At 46.2% G+C, this 18459-nt stretch overlaps 2 protein-coding genes across 4 annotated transcripts; both read right to left on the reverse strand.

The window, feature by feature from the left end:
* Positions 1–1341: 1341 nt before the first annotated feature.
* On the reverse strand, positions 1342–10658 carry mettl22 (methyltransferase 22, Kin17 lysine). Of its 2 annotated transcripts, none has more exons than XM_061026293.1 (13): positions 10573–10658; positions 6268–6414; positions 5811–6075; positions 5503–5627; positions 5386–5426; positions 4658–4802; positions 3031–3102; positions 2885–2938; positions 2641–2721; positions 2424–2526; positions 1751–1919; positions 1496–1634; positions 1342–1358 (listed from the first exon to the last, which is right to left on the reverse strand). In XM_061026293.1, the coding sequence occupies exons 2-12, from the start codon at positions 6371–6373 to the stop codon at positions 1542–1544; spliced, it is 1254 nt and encodes a 417-aa protein (XP_060882276.1). In that variant the 5' UTR covers positions 6374–6414; positions 10573–10658; the 3' UTR covers positions 1342–1358; positions 1496–1541. The 2 variants fall into 2 exon arrangements, with proteins under 2 accessions (XP_060882276.1, XP_060882277.1); XM_061026294.1 differs by lacking the exon at positions 10573–10658 and adding an exon at positions 6727–6851.
* A 2244-nt stretch (positions 10659–12902) lies between these two features.
* LOC132954293 (mitochondrial adenyl nucleotide antiporter SLC25A23-like) lies at positions 12903–18341 on the reverse strand. 2 transcript variants are annotated; one of them, XR_009665736.1, is made up of 11 exons: positions 17981–18341; positions 17493–17616; positions 17295–17382; positions 16696–16807; positions 16464–16622; positions 15737–15889; positions 15179–15292; positions 14946–15113; positions 13523–13673; positions 12954–13441; positions 12903–12921 (listed from the first exon to the last, which is right to left on the reverse strand). XR_009665736.1 is itself a non-coding variant. In XM_061026827.1 (10 exons), the coding sequence occupies exons 1-10, from the start codon at positions 18176–18178 to the stop codon at positions 13260–13262; spliced, it is 1449 nt and encodes a 482-aa protein (XP_060882810.1). In that variant the 5' UTR covers positions 18179–18341; the 3' UTR covers positions 12934–13259. The 2 variants fall into 2 exon arrangements, 1 of the variants encoding a protein (XP_060882810.1); XM_061026827.1 differs by lacking the exon at positions 12903–12921 and having other exon boundaries at positions 12934–13441.
* Positions 18342–18459: the final 118 nt, after the last annotated feature.

Raw genomic sequence — 18459 nt, forward strand, 5'->3', positions numbered from 1 at the left:
TTTAATAAAGTTAATGACTTAATGATTTATAACCTTTAAGAGATGGTTTATAAAACATCTGGAAACAAAGAGCAGATGTTTCACATTATCCGTTATTATAAAGTTGGAACAGAAGATAAAACACTTTCATGGTTCTTTAGGTATAAAGGTTTACTTTACTCACTTTAATTTGAAAAACATTCCTTTTATTTTGAAAAGAACATATGTAGTGGAGGTGTAACTCACGATATAGTTATTGAAAGATGGTTAGAAATATTTTTATGCCTAAAGAAGATTGAAACATAACAAATACAATCCTATCCAAGTCACTAAGGGTTAACTTTCTGTTGTCTTTGAGTGATTTGATGAGTTTGCATGTTAGCCAATCGGTGAACTCTATTAGTCCGCGAGCCGACCAATCGGCTATCAGCTAGCCTTCGCTCAGGCCACACCTTCTTACTCCCGTGATCGCTCGCACTTTGTTACATGAGATCCATAAACTTGGTGAGAGGAGAAATAATATTTTCTTATTTATCTGATTCTGTGCTGAATCACCACCATCATGGAGCTAAGGTCACTTCAGCGAGCTAGTCGCGATGTTGTTAGCATTATGCTAATTAGCGCTAATGGGTATGGTCATGTCAATATGCTAACTGTTCAAAGCTAATGTGAGATTGTTGTATTTAAATGCTAATTCCATCAGCTATAACAAGGTTAGCATGATTCTTTATATCATGATTATATATATTCCTCCTCCTCTTCTCTCTCTCTCTCCTCCTCCCTCTCCTCCTCCTCCTCCCTCTCTCCCTCTCCTCCTCCCTCTCTCCTCCTCCTCAGATTATAGTTCTTTAAAGATTTTTAACACATGATGAAGATTAAACTTTTATTCAAACTTTGAACACTAAAACAAACTGCAGTTCAACCTCTTCCACATGTTCCTGTTCAAACTAATAAATATACAAACAAACAAACAAATAAATAAATAAACGTTGATAAAATCAATCACGTCACAAACACTAAACAGCTGATTCATTCAACATGAGGTTCAACCTGTGGCTCCTGGTCAGGAAGGGGGCTGGTCATAGACTGTGAATATTAAAGTCTGAAGCCTGAGTCCCCCCCGTCTGTTCCTGCAGGGGGCGCTGGAGTCCCATCCATGGCGGTCTCCATGCTGGAAATGCTGTCTCAGTCTAACTTTCAGTCAACCTAACGACAGGGTGAGAGCTGGAGCTGAGGCGGGTTTTAAACCTCCTGACAAACCGTTACACCGCGCCCACCTGTCAATCAAGTCAGCTAGACGCCTTATTGTGAATAACTCTTATCCTTCATCAAATCAAAACTGATGAGTCATCAAAACATTCACCCCCCGTACAGTGTGTGTCGATCGAGACATGAGCTAATCACACCTATTTGTTTTTTTTAACCAGGCTGTAAACATGTTAATCTCTGCTGTAAAAACAGACTTTTTAGAATGGGTGTGTATGTGACTTCCTGTGCTTCTGCAGCCAGCCTCTAGTGGACACTCCAGGAACTGCAGGATTTTATACACTTCAGCATCAGCTTCATATTTTAACAGAGGAGGTCGCTGCTTGGGGCCGATCCGGTTCAGAGCCGGTCTGATGATGTAGAGGAGAGGACGTCACCTTCCACAGCTCCTGGACACATCAATCAGTAACTGATTAATAAAGGGTTAATATACCATGAATCACAGAGTGTGTGTGTGTGTGTGTGTGTGTGTGTGTGTGTGTAACGTGTATGGTGTTTTGGTTACCAGCTGCTGGATGCGTTCGTAGATCAGAAACTGGTTGAAGTTTGTCTGAAGTTGAGTGACAGTGAAGCTGCAGTGTCCGTCCTGAAGGTCGTTCAGTTCAGAGAGACGCCGTCTGAAGTGATCGTACGCCTCACATGACACGTCCATGTGTCTGAGGGTGAAGTTCAGTCTGAGAGGAAACATCAATAAACAGGTAAACAGGTGATGTAGAGCAGGTCACACCTGAGAGACGTCCATGTTGTGTCTGAGAGGAAACATGATCAGTGAGTCTGACCTAGACCCCCTGCCATGCACCAGGTATGTGTGTTCCTAAACACACGACCACAGGTACATCGTTTGAAAGATGCGTGAGACATGAACACAGGTGAGACATGAACACAGGTGAGACCTAAACCTGAACACAGGTGAGACATGAACACAGGTGAGACCTGAACACAGGTGAGACATGAACCTGAACACAGGTGAGACCTGAACACAGGTGAGACATGAACCTGAACACAGGTGAGACCTGAACATGAACACAGGTGAGACATGAACCTGAACACAGGTGAGACCTGAACCTGAACACAGGTGAGACCTGAACATGAACACAGGTGAGACATGAACCTGAACACAGGTGAGACCTGAACCTGAACACAGGTGAGACATGAACACAGGTAAAATCAGTTGTTACCTTTTCTCCATGGAGATGAAGATGGTGCAGGTGTGGTTGAAGGTGCTGCAGAGTCTGTAGAGAGTCCTGAAGAGTCCGTCTGTCAGATCATCATCATAGCACACTGAAAACACACACACACACACACACACACATAAACTTTTGACCACACTGTATCGTTGTTGTCACTCTCTCACCTTCAGCAGGTAACCTGTCACTCTCTCTCTCACTCTCTCACCGTCTGCAGCCATAATGAAGCACGTGTCATCGTACAGATGAGACACCTCCTCCTCAGTCCAGCTAAACTCCTCCTCACAGTCTGCAACATGGAGAGAGAGGAGGTTAGAGAGAGAGAGAGAGGGAGAGAGAGAGGATGTTAGAGAGAGGAGGTTAGAGAGAGAGAGAGAGGGAGAGAGAGGAGGTTAGAGAGGAGAGAGAGAGGAGGTTAGAGAGGAGAGAGATAGAGGAGGTGTGTGTGTTACCTGTACAGAGGTCTGTTTGGAGCCAATCAAGTCGTCTCACTCTCACCTCGCCACCTTCAGAATAAAGTAGAAATAGAGAAATAATGTGATGTTTTGTTTTATTCTCTATTGTATTTATTTTATTATATCATATTAAGTAACCTTACCTGTGGGCTCCACCAGGTGTCTGTTTATCGTCACGTTTCTCTCACACATGCTCAGAAGGTCGTCTCCGACATCTGTCAATCAAACATCAAACCCTTTCATATCACACAGCTTCTACTTTGACTTCATTACCTGGAACAGGTGAACTGTCTCTGCTGTGCTTCATTTAGCACCAAATATCGTAGCAGTGTAGCATTGTATCATCATCTATATAGCACCTGTGCTGGCGTGTAATCACTGATAGCTTCATGGGAACCTGTCAGCGAGCGGCTTAGAGGGCGGAGAGATAGTCTCCTCACTCAGAGAACCAAGGTTACAATGTAACCCTCTCTCCACCCTGTTACATGTATGGGGTAAGTCTTTAAGACACCCCGCGAGGACATTGTGCAGTCCACAATCCAAAACACCAATGTGCACAGTTGCCATGCCAACCAGGGAAAGGCCATAAGAACCAAGTGGCTGGATAAGTCGATCTGCAAGGGGCAAGACCTATCCAAGAACTAGACCAAAGGACCCAGCACGCCCCTGAACAGAAAGGCCACTTGAGGCAACCCACATTCACCAGACTGACCAAGGGAGCCTCCTAGTCTACCAAAGTACACCCAGCACTACTCCCCTAAGAGGGGGAGGCCGCTCAAGATTGTAGAGCTCAGAAAGCGTGGACTTGGATGACCATGTGGCAGATGCACATAGGCAGCAAGTGAAGCTCCTTACCACAACATCCATGAGATCCCTGAATGTCCCCCCTGATGGGCCAGGCACACCAAAGAGCACACACTTTGAAACACGCTGGATAGCATCAACAACCCTGTGAGCAGACGAGACTTTATCGAGGGTCCAGAGCTAATCAGACACTCTGAAGACCAGGTTTACTCGGTCAAGGCCCAAGCTGGGTACAAGACAAACTGGTGCTGCTGGACCACAAGGAAACGTAGCTCTACCACCTGGGAGAGGGGGAACTCAGACAAGACCTTAGGCAGGACTGTTAGATCGGGCCAAAGGACTAAGTTTGACCCCTCTGGTGACCCTGCACCTAACCCTTTGGCAGAAGTGACGGCTAGTAGAATGCAACTTTCAAGGACAGCCATTCTGAGACTACATGTCCAAGTGGCTCAAAAAAGGATGCTGCAGTGCACTGAGGACTAAATCTCAGGACAGGACTGAAGGTCCAGTTCTGCACATCATAAGCCTCGGGCTGTCTTCATCCAGAACGTATTCATGAATGCAGAACCACCTTGGTTGTTGCTTCTGCTCTCCAACTGGGACTGAAAACCGCAGGGCATCATGGGTGCAAGCGACCCCGGCAGATAGTGCCCAGGCTGCCTGTCCTCACCACAGGCTCTGGTACACCTAAAGCCAGAAGCCAGTCCCTCTCGGGGGCCAGACCCTGTACTAATCTGAGCCCCACTTGACTGTCGGAGGGCACCGAGTCAGGTAATGGCCCTACACTTTAACTTTCTATGAACTCTTTCAAAATGACCCAGATCCCAAAGACTGCACCCTGAGCTACGGGGCGTGACCGGGTGAGCAGGGTATCACATGATGAGAAAATCAAATATCAGCAAATAAGAGTTTTAAGAAAAGTTCAAACCTTGTTTGGAACTTGTTTGAATAGATTTATATACGTACCTGTACAGTAGACGGTTTTGGCGGTGGTGGCCATGACGATGCTTGTTAATCCTGTTCCCGCCCCCAGGTCCAGGACGGTACTTCCTGTGAAGAGGAGCGGGTCAGAGAGGATAAAGTCAGCTAGGAGAAACGCCCCCCTCCACACCTGAGGAGAGAGAGAGAAACACAGGAACTCAGTTCATATTAACACACACCTGGACGAGGCTCCTCCCACACCTGAGGAGAGAGTCAGAGATACATTAACACACTGTTACCTGGACCAGGCTCCTCCCACACCTGAGGAGAGAGTCAGAGAAAGTCCAGTTAGTTTGACCAGTGTGAGTGCTCCGTGATGTGCTCAGGGTCAGCCTGTCTGTATCTGACTCAAAGTAACCGTCATGTTCTCTGAGTTCTCAGATGTGCCGGCCAGCGGGGGGCCAATCGTGCTCGAGTATGGCACGGTACAGATGGCCAGTGTGACCCCGCCCTTAGACATGCAGGGGGAGGAGCTTAGACATTCAGGGGAGGAGCTTAGACATTCAGGTGGAGGAGCTCAGAGTAGAGCCGCTGCTCCAGGTGAGGTGGATCATCGGGATCCTCCTGGTCGCCTCCCTTTGGAGGGTTTTTACGGGTTAGCGTAGAGCAACCAACGTCTTGAAAGTGTTGGGATAGTGGTACAGTTTGAATGTGTTGATGATTTTGATGGTTTTGATGGAACACAGTAATAATGATGATTTATTATCTCTGACCTGTTTTCCAACGTCCTCCAGACGAGTGGCCATCGTGTGCTCTGAGGAGAAACAGGAAACGTGTTTTTAACAGTCAAACAAACATGAAGTGATCAATAAGAGAAGATGAGCTCAGACCGATCTTTATGAAGTCGTTCAAACACTCGTCCTCGTCGTCTTCTTCAGGGATCACAGAGTCAGAGTGTTTGAGGATGACGGCACAAACGAGCTTTCTGATCGTCTTTGAACTCTCTCTCCTCCGTCTGTCAAATCAAATAAATATAAATAAACATAGAATAAACACAAAGACAAACTATCTGATTACTCTGTGTGTGTGTGTGTCTGTGTGCGGCTGCAGCGCCCCCATGAGGAGAGGAGGGTGAACAGTGTGAGGTCACAGTGGAGCTGGTTTCAATCTAAATCAGCTGATCAGTTTTTTTTCATACCGATGAGTGACGTCCAGATCTCCATCTTCATCCAGAAGAGTCTCCACTGCTCCTCCTCCTCTGTCTCCTCCTCTGTCTCCTTCTCTGTCTCCTTCTCTGTCTCCTCCTCTGTCTCCTCCTCTGTCTCCTTCTCTGTCTCCTCCTACTCCTCCGTCTCCTCCTCCGTCTCCTCCTCCTCCTCTGTCTCCTCCTCTGTCTCCTCCATCTCTTCTCTCCTCGTCTCTCCTCTCTCCGTCTGACAGGATCTTAAATTTAGACACAAACACTGAAACACACACACACACACAGAAAACATGTTGTAATATCTTTATCAAAGTCATACTTTGGATTAATGACACATTCAGGCTCATATAAATCACACACACACACACACACACACACACACACACACACACACACAGAAAAAATGTTCTAATTCAGGCTCATATAAATCGCACGCACACACGAACGCACACACCTGGCTGTCCGACGGTGTTGAGGCGGGTCATCAGGTGGCGTGTGTTGGGCAGCAGCAGGTGAACGTCTGACAGCACGGTGTCATGATGGAAGGTGATTTGATCCATCGCTGATGATGTCACAGTGTGATGTCATCAGTCAGCTGACTCTAAACAGATGAGGAGAACACGGTCATTTACAAGGAGCACGACACAACGCTAGCGTCCTGCTGGGACGCGTTGTTATGGTTACCATGAATGAGGAGGGTGTGGTTAGTTTAGGACTGAGGGCCGGGCAGAGGGAGACTCAGGATGGGGGTCCTGTCTCAGAGTGGACCATGGCCCCCGAAACCCCCCCCCCCCCCCAGTGTGAACGTGACGCAGGTCGTTAGAAATTTAGGAGCGATTTCCTTGAAATGACCAGCGGCGAGGACTTGATGGTCTGAGATGTGCGCTCCGTCTGCTGTGGAAACGGACCCTACCCTGTTCACAGGTGAGACCTTAAAGGTGCAGAGTGTTCACAGGTCAGTCCTTAAAGGTGCAGAGAGTTCACAGGTGAGTCCTTAAAGGTGCAGAGTGTTCACAGGTGAGTCCTTAATCAAGATGGCGCGGCCGTGTCCAGACGCCGTCCGGGTTGCTCCGCTGAGGCTGTGTGTTTTTTTCTTTCACTTTTTTACATCAGCTCTTTCAGCAAAGATAACTTATGACCGAAATACGCTTTTGGACATAAAGAGACTGGTCACAAACACAGTTTCCAGCTGTTACAACGATGATCAGTGGTTGCCGGTCGAACTCCTGCGTAACACAACACAGGACGGGAACAATAGCTGGAGGAGGAAAAAGCACAGCGGAAGACGAGGTGGTGTCCGAAACAGGCTAAGAACTCAGGCCCACCGCCCACCCCTGCCAAGCATCCTTCTTGCCAACATCCAGTCCCTGGATAACAAGATGGATGATCTGAGGGGTCGGGTAAAATACCAACGGGACATGAGGGACTGTAACATCATCTGCCTGACGGAAACATGGCTCACTCCTGTGGTGCCGGATCAAGCCATCATGCCATCGGACTCGTTCTCTGTGTTTCACAAGGACAGGACGGAGGAATCTGGCAAGTCAAAGGGTGGAGGGGTTTGTTTTATGACCAACAACAGCTGGTGTAACCCACAGAACATTAAAACTCTCTCCCACAAGCGGACACGGACACAGCTTTATCGGACCTGCATGACGTGCTGTGCCGGCACCAAAACAAACATCCAAACGCTGCCCTCATCGTGGCTGGGGATTTTAACAAGGCGAACCTTAGGAAAGTTATGCCGAACCTTTTCCAACACGTCACTTGCTTCACCAGGGGCAACAATACACTGGATCATTGCTATACGCCATTCAAAGAGGGCTACAAGGCGACTTCCCTGCCCCCACTGGGTAAATCAGACCATTCCGCGATGACGTCGACTGGGGCATGTTCCAATCCAGCTCGAGTGACGTAGACGAGTTTACGGAAGTTGTGACGGACTTCATAGCAACGCTGGTAGACGACGCCGTCCCTATGGTGTCTGTCCGGTTTTTCCCAAACCAGAAGCCATGGGTGGATAAATCTATCCGCACCGCTGTGAATGAACGGACCGCTTCATACAACTCGTCACTTCTCACCGGCAGGACGGAGGAATACAAAGCGGCGTCTTACAGACTGAGACGAGCAGTGGAAGACGCCAAGCGGAGGTACAGGGACAAAGTGGAATCACAGTTCCAGCAGCGTGATTCACGGAGCTTGTGGCAAGGACCGCAGACAATTACTGACTACAGGAAAAGAGCCCATGTCTCGGTGAGTGTAGACGCCGCTCTGGCTGACGAACTTAATGACTTTTATGCACGATTCGAGGCTAGCGCTAGCACCGCTAACATTAGCATGCCAATTGATGCAGCCAGCAGGATCTCCAAGGCTGGAGCGGCACACTCACACCCGCCCACTGTGTCAGAGCACGACGTGAGGAGGACACTGAGAAAGGTAAACACCAGGAAGGCTGCCGGGCCAGATGGTATTTCTGGCAGAGTGCTGAAGTACTGTGCCGACCTGTTAGCTCCAGTGTTTACCACCATCTTCAACCTCTCCCTGAGTCAGTCTGTGGTCCCCACATGCCTGAAAAAAGCCATTATTGTCCCTGTACCGAAGAATGCCTCTCCAGCTTGCCTTAATGACTATCGCCCAGTAGCACTCACCTCAGAAGTGATGAAGTGCTTTGAGAGACTCATCAAGATGCAAACCTGCTCCTTGCTCCCTGAGTCTCTGGATCCACTTCAGTTCACATACAGACTGAACAGATCCACAGATGATGCTGTCTCCCAGGTACTGCACACCGCCCTCACCCATCTGGACAGAAGGAAGGGGGACTATGTGAGACTGCTGTTCATTGATTTTAGTTCAACACCATAGTCCCCGCCAACCTCCATTCCAAGCTGATCAACCTCGGACTTTACACCTCCCTGTGTGCTTGGATCCTGGACTTCCTGACGAACAGATCCCAGGTGGTCAGAGTGGGCAGACACACCTCCAGCCCCTGCACCCTCAACACCGGAGCACCACAGGGCTGTGTCCTCAGCCCCCTGCTCTTCACCCTGTACACACATGACTGTGTGGCCACAAGCAGCTCCAACATCATTGTGAAATTTGCAGATGACACGGTGGTTGTTCACATCAGCAACAACGATGAGCAGACGTATACAGGGGAGGTTGGAAACATGTCACAGTGGTGCCAGGACAACAACCTGCTCCTGAACGTCAGCAAAACCAAGGAGCTGATTGTGGACTTCAGGAGAGGACTGCAGAGGGATTACACCCCACTGAGAATTGATGGGACGCTGGTGGACAGGGTGTGCAGCTTCAAGTACCTGGGGGTGCACATCTCTGAGGATTTAACATGGACAACCCACATAGACAGTCAGGTGAAGAGGGCGAGGCAGCGCCTCTATGACCTCAGACAGCTGAGGAAATTCAAAGTCTCTGTGAAGGTCCTGAAGACTTTTTATTCCGGAGCGGTGGAGAGTGTGCTGACTGGAAACATCACCCAGTGGTACGGGAACAGCACTGTACGTGACCGAAGAGCCCTGCAGAGGGTGCTGAAGTCAGCAGAGCGTACCATGGGTACAACACTCCCCACCCTCCAGGACATCTTCACAAGGAGGAGCACAGCCAGGGCAAACAGGATCATGAGTGATCCCCACCGCCCAGGTAACGGACTGTTTACGTGGCTACCCTCTGGCAGGCGCCTTCGACACATCAAGGCGAACACAGAAAGACTCAGGAAGAGCTTCTTTCCTCAGGCTGTCCGGACTGTTAACTCCACTCTCCTCAGTTAAAAACATGAACAGAACTGTGACTACATGATGCACACACACCACACATTCCAATCTGCACATTGCACTTTGACACCCTGGACATTTTACACACTGACACTTTACACTGTTTACATTATTCTATATTCTATATTTTGTATATTCAAATATTTCTTTTTTAAATTTTACATTATATTCTATTTTACTGTATATATGCGTATTAGTAATTTGAGTGTTTATTGCATGGCCTTGCGGAACAGTCTTTACATTTCCCTGCACATCTGTATGAGCATGTGGCAAATAAAAATCTTGAATCTTAAAGGTGCAGAGTGTTCACAGGTGAGACCTTAAAGGTGCAGAGTGTTCACAGGTGAGTCCTTAAAGGTGCAGGACCTTTTAATGTAAAAATCATGAACAAAGGTCGTTAAAGTTTCTCTGCTGACAATCATTAATCGATACAGTTTCTCCTCAGAGCGTTCCCCCGGGTACCCGGTGACCACGACAGAACAGTAACGTTAAATGACCTTTTCCTTCTCCTTGCCATGACCCGGGGGAAACTGACATGTGACAGGAAGTTTCTTACAGATTTATAAACGTGTTCACTCTCTCTCTTTTTTTTTATATCGATCGATGACAGAAGCTGTCAGGTGAGATTACCTTTAATCATTGATCAATCCTTTCAAAGTAAAAGCACCAAACTTCAAACTTCAACCTTAGAGACTCAGCAGCGTCACCTGCAGATTTATATATTTGATATGTTGCTCATATTTATTCTAAACATTAGAAACATGAACCTGTCGACCACCTGTTAACCTCTTCCTCTCTATAAATAAACACACACCAGGCTCCGCAGCAGCGTCACGCGCAGGTCTTAAAATGGCAATCACGTTGACCTTTAAATGACGTCACTGTGTTTATAATATATCTTATATATTAAATATGATATTATTTATAAATGTGTGATATTACAGAGAGAGAGAACACGCTGAGCAGCTCACCTCCTCCACGCTCCTCACACACCCCCATCTCTTAAACTGTGCACCTCCCAAACCTGTCCGGACTGAAACAACATAGCAGGAGAAACGTTCCGTCTGCTGTTAAACGTTTTTACTTCCGGTTATTTTAAGATTAAGGTTCAAAATGAACACTTATATTAAACATAAAAGAGGTTTGAATAAATTAATAAAGAATATAATTTATAATGAAACTAAAGAGGAGTATAATCATTTACATGTAGTTGATCATGTTAACCACTAGAGGTCACTGTCTGTGTGCAGCTTCTTCTGTAACTCCGAAACACAAAACAAACATGAAGATTTCATTTTTACATAAACACACAAACTGACAAAAAGTTCAAACTTTGTCAAAACTGAAACTCACAAACAAGATGTCTCTTCTTTAAAAACACATACAGTAACATATTTATTTATATATGTATATATTTATTTATATATTTACTTATATATGTATATATTTATTTAAATATTTACTTATATATGTATATATTTATTTATATATTTATTTATATATTTATATTTATTTATATATATAAATATATGTATATGTGTATTTACTGTATACACAGACAGCAAACACACATATACTGTCTTCATGTCAATGTTAAACTCGTACAGGTGTGTGAGACGGTTCCTTTTCGTGGTTTTGGTGAAGTTTATTCATTTACTTTTCTATTTCCTGTTTGACTCCGTTTGTAATAAAAGAAAACTCTCCAGAGAAAGTCAGAGCAGGAAACAAAAAGAGATCAGAATATCTTTTATATTAATATATTTACTATTGGCAGATCTGACGACTACTCCCTCTCTTTTGATCGACCTCACTTCTTTCATCTGTGTTTCTGTTAAAGGTGTACTTCGTCCTCCAGCAGCCCCCTGCTTCTCTCTCAGCCATCTGGCCGTGCAGGAGGCCCCGCCCACTCCTCTGTCAGTAAATAGAGCCCTGATTGTTTTTGTTTCCTGCCAGTGGGTCGTCTTCCTTCTTTGTTAGAACACCGTTAGAGGCGTTTATCTGTGAAAGTTCAAACTAAACTTTATTAAAAAGTGAAGAAGAAGAAACGATTGGAGACTTTTCTCTGGTGACAGCGCCACCTGCTGGATGTCTGATCTCTAAACAAAACAACGGCAAACATATTTTTTAACATGTAAAGCACTTTAATGCAGCATCAGTCAACTTGAAAACACTTTGCGCCTGAATACAGCACAACATCACTCTGCACGCCGTTTCAAGTTCATCACTCATTTCATTATTTCTGGACGAGTCATTTTTTACAAAAAGATTTTAAAAAGAACCAAAAAATCAAACAGAGTCCTTAAAACCACCATCAATCATCCTGTCAGAGACACACAGAGACACACACACACACACACACACACACACACACACAGAGAGAGAGACACACACACACACACACACACAGAGAGACACCCACACACACACAGAGAGAGAGAGAGAGAGAGACACCCACACCCACACACACACAGAGAGAGAGACACACACACACACACACACAGAGACACCCACACACACACAGAGAGAGAGAGAGAGAGACACCCACACACACACACAGAGAGAGAGAGAGAGACACACACACACACACACAGAGAGAGAGACACACACACACACACACACACACACACACACACACACACACACACACACACACACACACACACACACACAGACACACACAAAACACACACACAGAAACACACAGAAACACACACGCAGAAACACACACACACACACACACACACGCAGAAACACACACACACATAGACACACACACACACACAGTTTTATAAAATAGTTTGTTTTGTCCGCAGGCTGGTGTACGGTAAGCCAAGAGGGACATTAATCACAGACCTTTGTGTCTCTACATCCATCACAATAAATAAATAAATTATGATTTCTGATGTCAAAGTTCAAATCTGAACAAAGACGTGAACTCAACTCTGACAGCTTAAAGGGTTAAAATATAAACCAACATAAGTTCAAATGGATTTTAATGGATTTAGTAAAAAGAACATATATTCAAAGACTCCAGATTACAAGGAAGTGATGTAAAATAATGTCCCTTTTGGCTTTCCATAGAGGTAAACATGCACTCATGCTTTAGCAATATAAAAACTTTAAACCTGCACAGAAACCGGCAGCAACACGTCAGGGATTGTTTGGTCATATTAATAATATATTAATAATATATATGATCTCTTTTAGTCTTATGAAAATAATGACATTCAGAGTTTAAATTCAAACTCTCTATTTTTATATATGCAGCCAACACACTTGAAAAAAACCCTGACCCTTAACCCTGACCCCTGACCCTGACCCTTAATCCTGACCCTTAACTCTGACCCTTAACCCTGACCCTTAACCCTGACCGCAGGAAGAGCTAAATAAAATGTGTCTGCTTTGGGCTTCTGTACAAATTAAATCATCAAATAAATACATGAAACATGTTTTTTCTAAAGTTACCAGGTGTTTCAGGTGTTACCTGTTATTACCTGTTTCAGGTGTTACCTGTTACGTTTACTCATCCACAGGTTCTACTCTTGTGTCCTTTCCTCTCCTCTCCTCTCGTGTCCTTTCCTCTCCTCTCCTCTCCTCTCCTCTCGTGTCCTTTCCTCTCCTCCCCTCTTCTCCCCTCTCCTCTCCTCTCCTCCTTTCCTCAGTGTCCCACCCCCAGCAACTTCTTCATGTGTTCGTAGACGACGTAGGAGATGCTGACGGCGGGGATGACTTTGAGGAAGTTGGGCGTGATTCCTCGGTAGAGTCCAAGAACGCCGTCCTGAGACACGATGTGTCTGAATTGTCCCAGCATGCTCAGCTTGGGTTCCCCGTCAGAATTTGCTGATCATCAGGAGAGATATTTATTCATCAGTTCATGGTTAATTGTTCATGTTCAGTAGGCTGAGAGTTTATTAGTCTCACCTTGTGCCTGCATGCGCGTCCTGATGAGAGCGAGCGGATACGACGCCAGCTGACCACACGTGCTGGAGACTGTCCCACAACCAAGCAGAACCAAAACACCAGGATCAGCAGAGTCCATGCAGAACCTCTGCAGCCAGGCGTTCTTCAGAGTCTGACACCAAGAGGAGAGAGAGAGAGTTTCAAACAGGTGAGAGAGTTTTAAACAGGTGAGAGAGTTTCAAACAGGTGAGAGAGTTTTAAACAGGTGAGAGAGTTTCAAACAGGTGAGAGAGTTTAACAGGTGAGAGAGTTTCACAAAGGTGAGAGAGTTTCAAACAGGTGAGAGAACAGGTGAGAGAGTTTAACAGGTGAGAGAGTTTCGAACAGGTGAGAGAGTTTTAAACAGGTGAGAGAGTTTCAAACAGGTGAGAGAGTTTCACAAAGGTGAGAGAGTTTCAAACAGGTGAGAGAGTTTCACAAAGGTGAGAGAGTTTCAAACAGGTGAGAGAGTTTTGAACAGGTGAGAGAGTTTCAAACAGGTGAGAGAGTTTCACAAAGGTGAGAGAGTTTCAAACAGGTGAGAGAGTTTTGAACAGGTGAGAGAGTTTCAAACAGGTGAGAGAGTTTCAAAAAGGTGAGAGAGTTTCAAACAGGTGAGAGAGTTTTAAACAGGTGAAACAGGTGAGAGAGTTTCAAACAGGTGAGAGAGTTTCAAAAAGGTGAGAGTTTTAAACAGGTGAGAGAGTTTCAAACAGATGAGAGAGTTCCAAACAGGTGAGAGAGTTTTAAACAGGTGAAACAGGTGAGAGAGTTCCAAACAGGTGAGAGAGTTTTAAAAAGGTGAGAGAGTTTCAAACAGGTGAGAGAGTTTTGAACAGGTGAAACAGGTGAGAGAGTTTCAAACAGGTGAGAGAGTTTTAAACAGGTGAGAGAGTTTCAAACAGGTGAGAGAGTTTCTAACAGGTGAGAGAGTTTTAAACAGGTGAGAGAGTTTCAAACAGGTGAGAGAGTTTCACAAAGGTGAGAGAGTTTCAAACAGGTGAGAGAGTTTTAAACAGGTGAGAGAGTTTCAAACAGGTGAGAGAACAGGTGAGAGAGTTTAACAGGTGAGAGAGTTTTGAACAGGTGAGAGAGTTTCAAACAGGTGAGAGAGTTTTGAACAGGTGAAACAGGTGAGAGAGTTTCAAACAGGTGAGAGAGTTTTAAACAGGTGAGAGAGTTTCTAACAGGTGAGAGAGTTTTAAACAGGTGAGAGAGTTTTAAACAGGTGAGAGAGTTTTAAACAGGTGAGAGAGTTTCTAACAGGTGAGAGAGTTTTAAACAGGTGAGAGAGTTTCAAACAGGTGAGAGAGTTTTAAACAGGTGAGAGAGTTTCAAACAGGTGAGAGAACAGGTGAGAGAGTTTTGAACAGGTGAGAGAGTTTCAAACAGGTGGGAAACTGACCTCGTACACAGCCAGGTCAATGCCGGCGTATGGGATGATGCCCAGAGTGTTGGGCAGGTATCCTCTGTAAAACACTCGCACTCCCTCCGTCCTCAGGATCTGACGAGCACAGTCACACATTCCCGAGTATTGACCGGTCGTCCTCAGAGTCAGCCGAGTCTTCAGCACCTGAAGAAGAAGATATGATGACCCTGACCTTTGACCTCCATGTTTACCTTTAAACAGACACTGACCTCCATGGGGTAGATGATGGTCTGAGCAGTCGCTCCTGCCAGAGAACCAGCAAGGAACCTTTCCTGAACCCTCAAACTCCCTCCTTCTTTACTGCCCCGAATCCTATACTTTATCTACAGGAGGAGAGGAGGAGGAGAGGAGGAGGAGCAGAGAGGAGGAGAGGAGGAGAGGAGGAGGAGGAGCAGAGAGGAGGAGGGGCAGAGAGGAGGAGGAGCAGAGAGGAGGAGGGGCAGAGAGGAGGAGGAGCAGAGAGGAGGAGGGGCAGAGAGGAGAGAGGAGGAGAGAGGAGCAGAGAGGGGGAGGGACAGAGAGGAGAGGAGGGTGGAGGAGGAGAGGAGGGGCAGAGAGGAGAGAGGAGGAGGAGCAGAGAGGAGGAGGGGCAGAGAGGAGAGAGGAGGAGAGGAGGAGAGGAGGGGCAGAGAGGAGAGAGGAGGAGGAGCAGAGAGGAGTAGGGGCAGAGAGGAGGAGGAGCAGAGAGGGGGCGGAGAGAGGGATTACGACATAAAGAAAACTGTAGAGGATAATTGATTGGTTGATTGATTGATTAATTAACCCACCTGTTCATAGGCCATAAACTTAATGGCGGACTCCGGAGCAATCTTGAGGACATTGATGCCGTTTCCTCTCCACAGTGAGGCCACGCCCCCTTCCCTTACCATCCCCCTCAGACCTGACCATAGGTTAACCCCCCGAGACGACATGCCGTGCACCTACATACAGACACACACACACACACACACTGAGTGTCACTTTATATTGTTACTGTTGACAGATTTGAATTTCAAAGGACTTGTACGACAGGCCTGAAGGGTCATTATTTGCCATTCGCCATTTGATTTACATGGAATGGAAAGTGCTTAAACAATGTTTAAGTGAGTCATATTAAAAAAATGTAAAACATATTAAAACTCTGATATTTACAACACTTTAATAAGCAACATTTAGACCTGATCTCCAATAAAATAAAAACTTCACCTAACCAAAACCAAAACCTGCAGTTCCTCCAGTGTCCACTAGAGTCTGTCTCCTGCAATGAGTCAGTCCCCATAGAGCCCCATGTTAAAATGTCCAACTTTACAGCTGCAATTCCTCCAGTGTCCACTAGAGTCTGTCTCCTGCAGTGAGTCAGTCCCCATAGAGCCCCATGTTAAAATGTCCATCTTTTTACAGCAGAAATAAATATAACTAGGAATTAGGGGGCGTGGCCTAAACATACAACTGGCATGTTTACATGATATTAAATGTTGGTACCATTTGTACATCTGCTGATGTATACTGACTGACCTGCAAGAAGACTTTGATGCGGTCCAGAGGAGCAGTTCCTGTTCGGGAAACCGCGCCCGCCATCGCCCCGGCAACAAGCTGTCTCCACACCAGACCGGAACGTCGCTCCTTCTCTGAGAACTCATCAGGTACAGTCAGGTGTTCCCCGATATCAAACATCTGTAATAACAGTGGAAGATGTTTTCATGATGTCATCACTGTGACCTGACCTCAGGAGTATCATGTGACTTACGTGAGAGTGTTTCCAGTAGTGAACAATCTCCTCCATGTTGTGGAAAGGGTTAAACAGGAAGTGATCTCGCCATTCGATCCAGTCAATGGTCATGGTGCCGTCTCGGTCCATACTGAAAGAGACGATGAGAGAACAGAAGAGCTGTGTTTGTATCGCATCTCTGTGTGAACTATCCATACTTTAAAAAAAAAATGTATTGAAGTTCTTGCTAATTTTTCTTTATCTCCTTAAACATCAAGTCAAATTCCTTGTACATATGTACATGGCAATACAAACATTTATGATTCTGATTCTTTATCTTCTAACAACTCCCTTTGGCTCACAGACTATATGCTTGGGGCGTGGCCAGAGTGATGTCATCTCTTAATTTGGGTTAGGACGGACAGACTCTAGTGGACACTATAGGAATTGCAGCTGTAAAGTTAGACATTATAACATAGAGCTCTATGGGGACTGACTCACTGCAGGAGACAGACTCTAGTGGACACTGGAGGAACTGCAGTTTTTGGGTCTTCTGCATCGGCTTCAATTTTCAACAAGGTTGCTGCTTTGCTGTTACAGAGAGCCATGAAACATGTGAGTCTTCTCTCTCTCTTTACCTCTGTAGTATTCTGGACGCCTGCTCTGTTGTCACTTTTATTCCCAGTTTGTGCAGCAAGTGTTTAATCTCTCCCACATCGATCCGACCTACAGTACAGAGCAGAGACTATATCAGGATATCATACATACATAAAAACATCTTAAACATATTGAAAATGAATCACTGTTAAAAAGGAAGACTTTAGCCCTGCCCTCACCGTCATGGTTACGGTCCAGGCTGTGAAACATGAGCCACAGTCTCTTCTCGTGAGCCAGCAGGTACTGAGAGAACTCCTGGAAGTCCAGCAGACCGTCATGGTTCTGGTCGCTCTCCAGGACGATCTGTAGGGGGCAGCAGAGTCAGCCCGTCAGCTACTTAGCAGGGAGAAAGAGAGGATAACCCAAACAGGTGGTGGAGGTCTACAGGTGTATGCAGGCTGATATGGACATTATTCACCTGTTTCTTTAGGGCTGGATAATATTTATAAATTATCACATGTATTTGCATTTCAATTAAACAAATATCAAGATTTGATTTTTGGCCCTAATCCGACCCAAAGCTCATGACCACAGGAAGGCTTTCAGCTCCATCTCACAGTCCATCTTACCCTCACTTAGGAACAAGACCTGAGGAAATCCTTCACCCCCCCCCCCCCCCCCCCACCTGGAGGGAGTGAGGTTTTAAGGACCCACTCTAATCTCTCACCTCCTCTGCCTCCCCCCGGTGCAGTCCCCGTGCAGACAGTCCAGTCCGAAGCTCGTTGATGTCCACTCTGCCGTCCTGGTTCAGGTCCAGCTCTCTGAACAGCTCGGCGTACCTCCTCTCCCGGTCTCGTTCCAGAGTAGCCCCGCTCACCAAGTTTGACCTGGGTCCTCTCTGCTCCTGGTCCTGGTCCTTCCCCATCAGAGAAATCCCGTCTACATGGATCCACAATCCAGTCTGAACCACCAAATGTCTGAGCCGGCCCAAACAGAAGCTGCTTACGCCTCCTCCTTTTTGTCTTCCTCTCTCTCTCTCTCTCTCTCCCCTCCTCCTCTCCCTCTCTCTCTCTCTCCTCTCTCTCTCTCTCTCTCCTCTCTCTCCTCTCTCTCTCCTCTCTCTCTCGCTCTCTCCTCTCTCTCTCTCCTCTCTCTCTCTCTCCTCTCTCTCTCTCGCCCTCTCTCCTCCTCTCTCTCTCCTTCCTC

Source organism: Labrus mixtus, chromosome 20 (genome assembly GCF_963584025.1).
Source record: "Labrus mixtus chromosome 20, fLabMix1.1, whole genome shotgun sequence".
Taxonomy (NCBI): Eukaryota; Metazoa; Chordata; class Actinopteri; order Labriformes; family Labridae; genus Labrus; species Labrus mixtus.